Raw genomic sequence first — 14,283 nt, 5'->3', positions numbered from 1 at the left:
ATTAACTCAGTTTGAGGCTCTTATGAATTCCCATCATCTGTGTTTATATAGACATCAGTAAAGAGGTTATGTCAGTTGTGTACAATGTATAAAGGAAATTGATTAGCGGTAGTTTAGTACATATTATAATAGTTTAGTACTTATAGGTCTGGATCCCGCGTATGAAAAAACAGTTGATTAATAGCAAGCTGAAAATTTGTTAATAGCTTAAGGATCAGGTAAAAAGTTTGGAACGGTCAGACCACGAAAATGTCACATGTACTTTGTCCGACAGATCTTCCAATTGATTTGTTACCCTTTCATTAAACTCCCATGCAAAAATCAGGCTGCTATTTATCACCAAATGGGCATTATAATGAGTGGAACACGTAGAACGTGTCAAATGACAGGAATTATGACAGGTTATAAATAGCAGTCTGTTAATAGCAGTAGTTAAATCAATTGGAAGTTCTGTCGGACAAAATACATGTGACGTTTTTGTCGTCTGACCGTTCCAAATCTTTAACCTGTTCCACAATTAAAACTTCTTCCGTTCCAGTGTTCCCATATATCAAAGTTTGTCCGACTAGACACCCTTAAGCTATTAACACATTTTCAGCTTGCTATTAATCAACTTTTTTTTATAGGCGGGATCCAGGCCTATTAGCTATCGGAACAAACAAGATTGTAAAAGCCCAGTTTGAAATAAGAGTGAGTAATAATATTTTCTTGGACATAATTAACTGGTAAACACTATTTTAAGTTTTTCGGTATTATTATTGTACTTTTAATATTGATGAATATAATATTGCTCTTATAATTATTTTTTAATTTAGGTTTTTACGGCAGTGTATGTATTTTTATACTTTTTTAGTTCTTCTTTTTGTTCTTCTCCTTCTTCATATCCCATCTCCTCTAAGAAGGTTACTACTTTAAATACTTCAATGGAGTCCTTAATGTTTGTTTCTACTCCGTTTACGTCTTTTATTTTGTTTATTTCAAATCTGCGTAGTTTCGGTTTTAAACATTTCATATTTTTGTTGTTCTGTATTACTTCTTCTATTTATATTGTTTGTTCTTTTCTCTTATTTTCTTTTATCATTTTGCTTATTGTTTTATTGGTTTCTACATATTCTATAGATTTCCTTTTCCTTCTTCGTTCAGATTCTTTTTTTTATCCATAATCTTCTTTGTGTCTTTTGATACATACTTGTACTGTTTTACATCTTTTTTACCATTTTTTTTCCTAATGTGACGATCGTTGCTGCAAGTATGTTGATTAATTCGTCTATATCTTTAGCATCACTGTGTCTAATTTTTGGGAACCTAAGTTGTTTTTTAACAGGTTCTTTTATTCCTCTTTATATTGCCCAAGTTTGATTCTACCTACTATCTAGATCCCAACTTCTCTTTGTTTATCTTTTCAACTCATAGTTACCGTCTATACTAATTTTTGCTCTGACCATCCTGGGATCACTACCTGTTGTGAATCTGTTAAGAACTGCTGCATCTTTAATGATACATCGTTCCGTGGACAGTATGTAGTCGATCTATTTTATTGTGGATTTATTAGGGCTGACTTATGTCTATTTTCGTTGGGGCTTCTTTTTGTAGAAGGAGTTCATTGCGTATATAGGCTTTTCTCCTGAGTTGTTCAGAGTAGCACCTTTTTCATTTCTCTGGCCGTACCCGAAATCTTCCATCTTAGTTTCTCCTTTGTTTCGTTTCCCAGCCAGTTTAGCTTTTAAATCTCAAATTATTAGTGTACGACGATTTTTATGTTTTTCCGTAGCCTTTGAAATGTCTGCATAAAATAGATCGATGTCTTCGTCATCATAAGCTGTAGTGAGGACATAATACTTGGATAATTTTAATTGATGTTCTTCTTATTTTTAGTCCAGGGCGGATCTGCTTTGAGATGGACGTTGAGAGGTGACTCTAATTTTTTTGCAGAAATTGCTTGGAATTAACAAATATAATAATAATGAAAGAACAATTCGATTTTTTTCTTCGTTTTGTGATTATAACTAAAAGTATTCACTTTCGAGAAAAGTTGCACTAAAATAAAAGTTGCGTAATTAAATTTCTATATATATTTATTTATTTGTACAAATATTCTCGACCGTACTGTGTTAAATAGTAATGTTTGAATAACGGCGATTCGGTCAGTTGAAAGGAAACTCTATTTGTTTTAAATCTCAATATTTCGTCACTATTTGGTGACTTCTTCAGGAGAAAACTGCAAATTTATTAATATTAGACATGGACTGTTGTATTACCTACCTTAAACAAGATCATAAAAAAGAAGAGTTCCTTTTGACTATTGACTTTTATAAGAGGTTATTACGTTTTGATTGACGGATAAGTTTGTAACAATACATTTGTATTTTAATTAAAATAAAACTATTAAAATTAGTCTTAACTTCTATAAAGAGTTAATCCAGAGAAAAAATTGGGAAAAAAATGCCTGATAACGCTCCAGTTCAAGGATCACCGTCGATAAACCTCACTTTATCACCTCCCGAATCATTTAATTTCCATCCAAGTGATTGGGCACAATGGAAAAACCGTTTTCAACGATTTAGACGAGGGTGTGGCCTTGATAAAGCATCTGATGGAAAACAAATTGATGTGTTAATTTATAATATTGGGGTAAGAGCTGAAGAAATATTCTCATCATTTTCACCAGATCCAACTACATATGATGAGACATTAAAACAATTTGAAGATTATTTTATACCCCGTAGAAATATTATCTATGAAAGGGCCAAATTCCTAAATCATAAGCAAGGGAGTGATACTGCAGAGAAATTTATTACTGACTTACATAGTCTATCAAAAACATGTGATTGGGGGACTTTAAACAATGATATGGTTTTATTAGTGTTGATTATCGGAATGAGAGATACAAGCATAAGTGACAAACTGCAACTTGATGCTGCACTTACTCTCGAAAAAGCTGTAACCTGTCTAAGTCAACATGAAGAGCTGATCCGTCAAAAACAAATCCTAAATGAACCAAATGTTTCTGTAAGAGAACAGTCAACTTACAAAAAATCACAGAAGCCCCAAAATTGCCAACAGTCAAGTAAAGGTGAGAAAACGAAAAAATGCCCTAGATGTGGATATGATTGGCATGATAAATTAGCAAACTGTCTTGCAAAAAATGCTAAATGTGGTACATGCAAAAATGCAGGACACTACAGCAAGATGTGTTATAAAAATAAAATGTCCAAAAACAAAAATGTACATGCCATTCAGCAAGATTCAGAGCATGGTAGTGACGAAAACTCTTATGTACATGAAATTAAAGGGAGTGATGACAGGAATGTGTGGACACAAAAACTACAAGTAAGCTGGAAAGAGAGAATGCTTGAACCTATCACATTCAAACTGGATACTGCTGCTGATGTAACAATGGTACCTGTCCAAGTGCTGAGTAATGTAATAAATGAACTACCTCTAAATGAATCTTCGAATAAAGTATTTAGTGCAAAAAAGCAAGAAAGATTCAAAATACTAGGTAGAGTAAAATTAAAACTAAAATATAAAAATGGGGAAATTACAGAAAATGTATTTATCTCTGAAGAGATTGATGTCCCATTGTTGAGTAGGAAAGCATGCCAAGGCTTATATTTAGTAAAAATAATTTATTCTATAAGCACTGAGACAAATTGGGTCGCAGAATACTCCTCATTATTCCAAGGACTAGGCAATATGGAGGGAGAATACAAAATTGAAATAAAGGAAAATGCTGAACCATATGCTATTTCTGTACCAAGAACTGTTCCAGTTCCATTGAGAGACCAAGTAAAGGAAGCTTTGGAAGAAATGCAGAGAAATGGTGTAATTGTTCCTGTAGATCATGCGACCGAATGGTGTGCCCCAATGGTAGTAAACATAAAGAAAGAAGTAAAAGGGGTCCGTATCTGTGTCGATCTGTCAAGATTAAATAAAAGTGTCAAACGTCAGTTTCACCCAATTCCCGTAGTAGAGCTACAACTTGCAGAGATTAGAGGGGCTAAATACTTTAGCAAACTTGATGCAAATCATGGATTCTGGCAACTTAATTTGGCCGAAGAATCAAGAGACTACACAACCTGTTTAACCCCATTTGGAAGATTTAAATTCCAGAAATTACCTTTCGGCATTACATCGGCACCAGAGGAATTCCAGAAAAGAATGTCACGAGTCCTTGAAGAAGCAAAAAATACTCTAGTCCATATGGATGATGTGCTGGTTTGGGGAAACACAAAAGAGGAACACGATGACCACGTAAGAGAAGTGCTCGAGAGAATCAAAAAAGCACGTATAACCTTGAATAAGGGCAAAACTGAATTCTGTAAGCAGAAAATAGATTTCTTGGGATTTGTGTTGTCTAAGGATGGGGTAGCACCAGATCCAGGCAAGGTGAAAGCAATTGTAGACATGGAAGCACCAAAAAATGTCAAGGAAGTTCAACGCCTTATGGGTACTGTAACATTCCTAGCGAAATTTATCCCTAATAGGAGTGAGATTATGCAACCAATTACAAGTTTAGTTAGTCCAAGCAATGCATTTCTATGGGGCCCAGCACAAAAAGAGGCGTTCCAGAAAATAAAAGAATTGCTTATATCAGCACCTTGTTTAACAATGTATGATGCAAATAAACCTACAATCCTATCCAGTGACGCTTCTACCAAAGGACTGGGAGCTGTATTACTTCAAGTTGAAGGTGGTCATAAGAAACCTGTAGCATACATCTCGAGGACTTTGACTCCAGCTGAACAAAATTATGCAAACATAGAAAGAGAAGCACTAGCTTTGACCTGGGCAAGCGATCGACTAAAGTGTTTTCTGATAGGAAAACAATATACCATAGAGACCGATCACAAGCCACTTATACAAATATTTAAAACTAATCACCTCGATGATCTGTCCCCAAGACTTCAAAGGTTTAGAATGCGCATGATGCGTTATGACTACAATATTGTATATACCCCAGGGAAAAATTTATATATTGCTGATACTTTATCTCGTAAACCCATACCTTCAGAAGATGACAAAGAATTAGAAGAAGAAATCGATGCTTTCATTCATGGAGTCACTCTTGCGGGTATTCACACATCTGACGAGAATGTAATACGAGTTGCTAACTCACAAAGCAATGATCAAACCTGTAATCAACTGAAGAACTACATAATGGGAGACTGGCCTCACAAGTCTGCATTATCAGGTGACGTTAAACCATACTACCCAGTACGTCATGAACTTTTTTTTTTTTTTTTTTTTTTTATTTATTATTTATACATATGACCTGGCCTCTAGTGACTAATCCAGGTCGTTTTTTCCTGATGGGATTATAGATATTTTTTTTTATATTTTTACATTTTTTACTCAACTATTAAATCTATTTTTACAATAACAATTTGCCATAATCTCTTAATTACGTATAACAAACAAATTTAAATAAACAATTTAAAATATTTTTGGTACTATCAACTCCCTTCTAAGTTATAAAGACAGTCCCTCTATTTTCAGAAGAGAGTTGGTAGTTTTTTTTTTTTTGTTATTTTTTTTTATTTTTATGAATTATGTATTGAATTATTATTTTTATTTATTTATTTTATATTGAATTATTATTATTATAATTGTAAATATCTATTTTTGAATTTATATTTTATTTTATTTATTTTAACTTTATCTTACTCAACTTCATCAGGGTTGGATTATTGGTTGTCTTCTTCTATTATTATAGATTTCTTGTTGTTTTTTAGATATTATTTGTGCGAGATTGTTTAATATTTCAAAATATTCTTCATTTTGTAATATATCTCTTATTTCAATTCTTTCTAATCTTCTTCTCATTTCTCTGTGTTCTTCATTTTCTATAGTATTTTCACAATGTAACACTATATGTTCTGGTGTACCTAGTTCTCCACATTCACAATATGCATCATCTTTTAAGTTAAATCTTTCCAAATATGTTGGGTACGGTCCATGTCCTGTTAAAAAGTGTATTAAACCTTGTTTTGGATTAAAATAATTTGGAATGTTTTCTAATATTGGTATAAAATTGTATAAACGTCTAGATTTTGTTGAATTTTCCCATTCATTTTGTCTTTTTCTATTTATTATTTCTTTTAATTCTCTTTTATTTCTTATATCTAATCCTATTATTTGTATTATTTTTTCATGTTTTTCTTTTTTTAGCCAATAATTACATGCTCTTTTTTGTGTTTCTAAATGCATTGGCATTACTCCAGTTAAAACTGTGAGTGCCTGTGTTGCAGTTGTTCCAAATGCTCCCGTCATTCTTACAAGAAATCCTCTCTGAGCTCTATTTAATTTTTCTGCGTTTTTTAGAGCTCAGAGAGGATTTCTTGTAAGAATGACGGGAGCATTTTTAACAACTGCAACACAGGCACTCACAGTTTTAACTGGAGTAATGCCAATGCATTTAGAAACACAAAAAAGAGCATGTAATTATTGGCTAAAAAAAGAAAAACATGAAAAAATAATACAAATAATAGGATTAGATATAAGAAATAAAAGAGAATTAAAAGAAATAATAAATAGAAAAAGACAAAATGAATGGGAAAATTCAACAAAATCTAGACGTTTATACAATTTTATACCAATATTAGAAAACATTCCAAATTATTTTAATCCAAAACAAGGTTTAATACACTTTTTAACAGGACATGGACCGTACCCAACATATTTGGAAAGATTTAACTTAAAAGATGATGCATATTGTGAATGTGGAGAACTAGGTACACCAGAACATATAGTGTTACATTGTGTATTGTTATATTGTTATATTGTTACGTCATGAACTATCAGTTGTGGATGGTATCCTTCTTAGAGGAAACCGTATGATCATTCCATGTGAGCTCAGGGCAATGATGTTGGAAAAATTGCGCGCTGGCCACTTTAGAATAACTAAAACTCATCGTCGTGCTCTGGGAACGATGTGGTGGCTAGGAATTTCTCAAGAGATAGAAGCCAAAGTAAGATCTTGTCCTATCTGTATTCAAAACTCGACAAACCATCATGAACCTTTATTGCCACCTAAATTTCCAGATTATCCATGGCAAGTGATATCAATGGACCTTTTTAAAACTGAAGGAAAATGGTATATCGTCGTAACTGATAACTATTCCAGATTTTTTGAAGTACTTCCTGTTCAGAACATGAGATCACAGGAAGTAATAAACATCTGCAAAACAATATTTGCAAGATATGGTATACCGCAGTTGGTTTGTTCCGACACTGGAACACAATTTCATGCTGTTGAAACATCAGAGTTCCAACAGTTCGCAAGAGAATGGGGGTTCTCTACATCGAGAAGTAGCCCACAATTCCACCAAGCAAATGGCGCAGCAGAAGCTGCTGTAAAAGTCGCAAAAACCTTAATAAAGAAGAATAAGAACAACATAGAGATAGCACTTCTGTCCTATCGAAACACACCACTAGAGAACGGATTCAGTCCATCCGAAATAATGTTTGGAAGAAAATTGAGAGATAATCAACCATCAATCGCATTAGCTGAATTTAAATCATCAAAAAAGCTAGTAAGCGCGGAGAGGAAGTACCGCTCGAAATATAAAAAATTCTATGATGGAAAACATGGACCGAAGAATTTGAGTCGACTTCAAATTGGTGATTTTGTATAGATCACAGACCTGAAACGACATGGTGAAATCATTAACGAAGTTAATCCAAGATCATACATAGTTAAGACCGCCATAAGCACCATAAGGAGAAACCGTTTTCATCTGATCCCTGCTCCATATCTAAGCAGTATCCCCGATGGAGTATTGAAACAACTGCCAGGGATTCAACAAACAAATTCGACTCCAGAAACTACACCGACTACTCAACAACTAACATCCCAAAGACCAACAAACATTGAGAAAGGTAGTCAGGAAGTGGAAAGTCACCCAACTCAACCCAAAACGCCTGTACGACTTCCAACGCCAACGAAAACTGATGGACCATTTAATATTGAGCAGAGTAAGAATACAACGCGCTCTGGGAGAGCGGTTCTCAGACCTTTACGCTATCGTGAAGATTAGTCAGTAGTTATGTTGAAGATGTATCATCTTGAGGGGGGATGTTGTATTACCTATCTTAAACAAGATTATAAAAAAGAAGAGTTCCTTTTGACTATTGACTTTTATAAGAGGTTATTACGTTTTGATTGACGGATATGTTTGTAACAATACATTTGTATTTTAATTAAAATAAAACTATTAAAATTAGTCTTAACTTCTATAAAGAGTTAATCCAGAGAACGAATAAAAAATAAAAATATTTCGATACTTAAAAAACTATAAGAGTAAAAATTTAAATTTCTTTAACATTATTTTGAAAATTGATTTAGAAAATGACAGATTTTATTTTGACTTATTTGGGAGTTATGGTAACTGCAATATATTTTATTTTAATAGAATGTTATCTGATATATACAATTTTTAGTGAATAGGTCAAAGTAAAAAAAAAGGAAATTATACATTTACGAAATTTTAAGGTGGAAAGGTAATAGTAGAAAACTAAGAGAGGACCTAGGATAAGTTAAATTGATTTATAAAATGTAATTGATGGTACTTAATGAGTTAGTGTAAGACTGGTATTTAGAACTTAAATAAAATTGAGGTAGATTAACCATTAGAAGATAAATTGAGTAATTTGTTTATTTAAATGTTATGTGTTAGTTAGAATATTACAGTGGATATTACTCAAATGGTTAGTGTCAGTCTTATAATTAATTGATTCTGGAGTTTTGTTAATATGTACCATCTCAAGGAAAAGTCGCTTTTTATAATTATCAACTTGTTCCAATATTTTTAAATTATTAAAATCAAATTTATGTCCTGTATTTATGTGGTGATCTACTAAGGCACAACAGTTTTTTCTTATATTGCAGTCATTTTTATGTTGAGTGACACGTTGCTTAAGCCATTGTTTACTTTGGCCAATGTAACAACCTTGACATCCAATGCAATTTATTTTGTAAATTATGTTGCTCTTCAATGTGTTTGGAGTATTAGCTTTAGTTTTTGAGAACAAACTTGAATTTAGAAGTGGATTGTACTTAACTAATTTGATGTTGGGAAAAGTTTTAAAAAGTGGGACAATTTGGTCTGTTAAATTTTGAACATAGGGTATTTTTTTGTAAATAACTGGTTGTGGATTATTTATCAAAGGTCTATTAGAGGAGTTGGTGTTATAAATCAGTTTTTTTAAAATGTGTTTTGGGTAGCCATTGTTTAAAAACATTTCAAAAAGTTTATTAAGATTGACATTTGAGAAACTTCTATCACAAATTGTCGTTACTCGATTTTCATGGATATAATTGTGTTAAATTTTTAATTTCTAGGATGATTCGAATAATAATTTATAAATCTGCCGGATGCAGTATCTTTTTGATACCAATCTAATATGATTTTGTTATTATTTGTTCTTATGACTTTGGTATCTAAAAAAGGTATACTATTTTGATATTCATATTCGACAGTGAATTGAATATTTTGATTAAGTGAATTAAATATTGTTTGCACTGTCTGGATGTGGTTAAAGGGTACACTGCATATTTTATCATCAATATATTTATAAGTAAATGCTAGTGAAATGGCAATTTTGAGATTCCAATATCAATTAAATGGTCTAGAATAATTGTTGCTAGGATAGGGCTTATAGGACTGCCCATTGGAGTTTCAAATAATTGGAACTCCAATGGGCAGTCCTATAAGCCCTATCCTAGCAACAATTATTCTAGACCATTTAATTGATATTGGAATCTCAAAATTGCCGTTTCCACTAGCATTTATTTATAAATATATTGATGATATAATATGCAGTGTACCCTTTCGAAGGGTACAGGAGTATCGAAATATTTGTTTGTCCATGTCTAATATCAATAAATTTGCAGTTTTCTCCTGAAGAAGTCACCAAATAGTGACGAAATATTGAGACTTACAACAAATAGAGTTTTCTTTCAACTGCCGAATCGCCGTTATTCAAACATTACTATATTTATTTATATAAAAAAATTAAATAAAATCAATCTTCATAATTCCACAAAATCAGTCAACGAAACCCGTCATTGTGAAATGCTGGTAAATCTCATTTAAATTCACGAAAACAGCTCCTTGTATGCAGTTGACAAAATTGCTTATAAGCGATAGATATGCAAGAAAATTTTAACTCGCCACTCTGCGTGTAACCATAGTGATTTTTACATAGGCTGAGGAGGAGGAGAAGAAAATTTGAAATCAAATTATCTGCCGACATGACTCCGAATACGAACGTAGAAATACGATCATGACATATGGATCTGCTTACGAGTATTTTATTGCTTTGTTATTTACTGTATGACAAAAATAGAGTAAAACACGTTTGTCTTTTATTATTAGTTACTGCTTACTGATTGTATTACTTAATTAAATATTCTCGTATGCAACTTAAAATCCTGCTTATGTGTTTGTTCATTTCTTTTTAATTATCTCAATTACTCAGTTGGTACGGTATTACATACGGAAACTAAAGGAAGCGATGCTTCCCTTCCTTCCATGGCCCGCACGCCCTTGTGGAGACGGTCTTTACTGAAGAGTAGTTGGCTAACGTTTAGTTCTCTTAAAATTGAATTATTTATCCTACGGTCGCGTCGGTCTAAGGAATTTTTAACGTTCGTCTCCAACAGAACATTTCAGTGGCGTCTATTTTTCTTCTTTTCGATTGTCTCAGAGTCCAACATTCACGACCGTATATCAGTATTGGGAATATTAAGCAATTGGTCAACCTCATCTTTGACGCTCTTGTTTGATAGTGCTTCCAGATTTTGATCATTTTTGTTTTGGCAACTTTCGCAAGGTCACATCTACGTTAACCTCTTTCCGTATTAATGACCCTGCGTAATGTCATGTTTATATATGTTATGAAATAAAATATTATATTGATTATGAAGTACTGATTATATAAACGGGGTTTTTAAACAAAAGTTTTTTAATTATTCATTGAGTCATTAGGAGGTTTTCAGACGCCAGCCAACTTAATTAACTGTATTCAGTTAACCTATTAAATTACATATCAAAAAATAATGTTTATCCTTTAAACAGTTCGGTGCACTTCGACCTTATATCGGATCCTTTGCCGTAAGAAAATATTTGTATACAGACTCAGTCCGCGCGCCCCTGTTGAATGATAAACAACATTTCCAGTTATTATTATTTAATCCTAAATTTATTTTTTCGTATCTAGGAACACATTTGTTGTTTAAGGAATTTGTAAAAAAAACAAGGTGGTTTTGAGTGCAGGTGATTTATTTTTATACAATATTTTTTAATTTACAAGACTTTAGTGAAGAGAATAAAACTCTAAATGCGGTGCACAATAAAGCAATAATTACTAAACATTCCATTTGTGGTGACCATTACGAATTCTAAATTATATACCAGCATTTTCTTTTATCCATGTGCGAAACAAGGCAACGTTGGTGTATGTTGCAGGATAATGACTTTCACAAATGTGAAATATGCCGGACGCAATTCCCAGTAATGTACCATTTAGGTGTAAAGGACCTCCTGCATCTCCCTAAAAGGTTCACAAATATAAATTGTATAGATGGATGATCGATGATATGTGTTAATTAAGTAGACATAAGGTTATCCCCGTGAAGATAAGCAAAATGCCCTCACTTCCAATTTTTTTTATTTTTTTACGTTCTGTGTGATTAAAAAATAACACTCAACACAATTCATTCCCTTACCCATCCCCCACTACCAAAAACGTCATTTATTCGTTTTTATTTTTGTAGAAGGAATTCCATCAATTTAAAATTTTTAAAATATTCCCACGCATTGTTGAGACTTCTACATAACATGCCTATTTTTATACCTCATAACCTCAAAATGCGTTTTTTTGAAGGTGGCTGCAGGTCTTATATTTTTATGTTTATGTCTTATGTTTCTTATTTTTTTTAGGTATTAACATACGGTGCGTCATCTTTAAAAATCCGAAAAATTCGCATTTTAGGGAGTTTTGGGCGATTTTCCTTATTGAATACTTCAATATAAATCAAATTAATTTTTTTCACGTGCCATATAATTCCATTACCAAAAAAGTCATTTATTCGTTTGTATTTTTAGGTGGGATGCAATCGATTTAAAGTTTTCAAAGAATTTACACGCATACTTGAGGCACTTACAAAAAGCTCTTACTTATTTTCCTTGTTTTTTTTTAGGAAATAGCGCAAATTTCTTTTTTTACTATTGGTGCAGGTTTAATTTTTTTATTCTGTGTATTTAATCGACCACTAAAATCCTATTCTGTTTTTATTTTTCGATATGTTGCGTCATCTCAAAAAATTCTACAAACTCTTTTGGGGGGATTTTTATCATTTTAATAGACTTCAAAACAGATGAATTTTTTTTAATTATATAACTTGCGGTAACTGAGTCCTTTATGACAATAAAAAATGGGAGAAACACATTAAAACTGCCAAAAATATCGGGAGATTTTGGGGGTCTTTTGGGATTTGAACGTGTTTCCGCATTTTTAATATGTATCTTAAAGAAATCAGTTATTGAAATTGTATGTAACCTAAAAAAAAACTTTAATTGAAGTATACAAAAATTGAAATATCCGCAAAAACCCACTAAATAACAAGTTTTTCGGGTTTTTGAAACTGGCGTACCTTATGGAAAATACGGAAAAAATTAGAAATTATAGTTATTAATTAAATACACAAAATTAAGAAATACCAGCAGCCATCTCCAACAAGTAATACTTACGCTTTTTCCAAAAAGAAAAAAAATAAAATAAAATGCATTTTCAGAATATGTTCACTCAACCTATGAGTCTATAAAAAATATACATGTTTTTTAGAAGCTTTAAAACTATCTAAACATCTAAAAACAATAAAAACGAAAACATTACTTTTTTATTGACGGGGTGAGAGGGAAAGAAGTAGATGGTTAAAATTGAGGTGAGCCCTATTTTTTGATCATATAAAATGTAAATAAATGAGAACAATTGAATTATGGGAGTGAGGACACTTCGCTCATCTTAACGGGGGGTACCCTTTTACTTACAATAGTATAGATTCGAATTATTTTTTATGAAAACGTTTAGTTTCAAGATATTTACTATTACGATAATCTAAAACTTGTCAAATCAGCAAAAAAAAAAGCTTATTAGCAAAATCGTCTGGGAAGCTCAAAAAGTGTTGCAAAAGAAACTTGGTCTATAATAAACGATCTTCGAAATAAAACTCACAGAGCTCAATCATTTTCCCTTCCAAATCCTGGAAGTCTAAACGATTACTTCGTTAATATTAGTAAAAATATAACGTCAACTGTTTTGCCGCAACAAGATCCTATTTATATATGTGGCAAAAAGTTTATTTAATACCATCCCTTCTTTGTGAACACACACACAAGATACCATTTCCTGTCTCCCTAACTCAACAAAGGTCTCGAATTCATTCGTTTTAAGACCAGTCGATAACTCTGAACTGATCCAAACAATCATTAGTGTCAAAAGCAAATCATCTTGTAGTACGGATGGACTATCTATAGAAATGTTCTCTAATCTCACAGAAAATGTGTTGGTAATTCTCGTCTCACTAATTAATGGTACTTCGTAAAAACTAAAAAGTTAAACTTCCAAAGTGCCTAAAGACAGCCATTATTATTCCTCTTCATAAGGGTGGTAAAAAATCTGATGCCTGCAACTATAGATCTCTTGCCTTACTACCGGTACTTTCCAAAATTATTGAGAGACACATTTAAACTCGACTCATGTCATTTATCGTTGATAACAACATGTTATCACAATATCAGTTCGGCTTTTTAACTAATAAATATACCACTGATGCTATGTTTTCTGTACTACATGAGCTTTACCAAGCACTAAACAATAATCTTTATACTGTCACTGTTTTCTGTGACTATGCTAAAGCTTTTGATTGTGTAAATCACGACATCTTGATTAAAAAACAAAATTTCTATGGGATTCGAGGTATTTCTTTGAATTGGTTCCAATCCTACTTGAATAATAGGAAACAACTAGTTAGAGCAAATGATATTGACTCTAGTCTCAAAAACATTGTATGTGAAGTACGACAAGGTTCAGTATTGGATCCTCTTCTGTTCCTTATTTTTATAAATGACATCACAAATTTAAAAATCAATGGGAAAATTTTTCTTTTTGTTGATCATACCAGTATCACTTAGAGCAACTCAACTATAGCATCTCTTCATGAAACTAGAACTTCGGATCTACTGACGATAAAGACCTGGTCTGACTCTAATTTACTCT

General features: G+C 32.3%; 1 protein-coding gene across 2 annotated transcripts in view; it reads right to left on the bottom strand.

The window, feature by feature from the left end:
- The window catches only part of LOC114331664 (trypsin 5G1), a 75,586-nt gene that overhangs the window by 39,689 nt on the left and 21,614 nt on the right, over positions 1–14,283 (bottom strand). Inside the window, exon 7 of one of the 2 annotated variants that reach the window (XM_050652699.1) lies at positions 11,268–11,556. The exons of the other annotated variant lie outside the window; for it this stretch is intronic. Within the exon in view, the coding sequence (XP_050508656.1) occupies positions 11,410–11,556 (147 nt within the window). The 3' untranslated portion in view covers positions 11,268–11,409. Of the gene's footprint in view, positions 1–11,267; positions 11,557–14,283 lie in introns of those variants that run through there. 2 annotated transcript variants of the gene reach the window in all.

Source organism: Diabrotica virgifera, chromosome 6, assembly GCF_917563875.1.
Source record: "Diabrotica virgifera virgifera chromosome 6, PGI_DIABVI_V3a".
Taxonomy (NCBI): Eukaryota; Metazoa; Arthropoda; class Insecta; order Coleoptera; family Chrysomelidae; genus Diabrotica; species Diabrotica virgifera.
The sequence above is the reverse complement of the archived record's forward strand: the minus strand, read 5'-3'. Positions and strand labels throughout refer to the sequence as shown.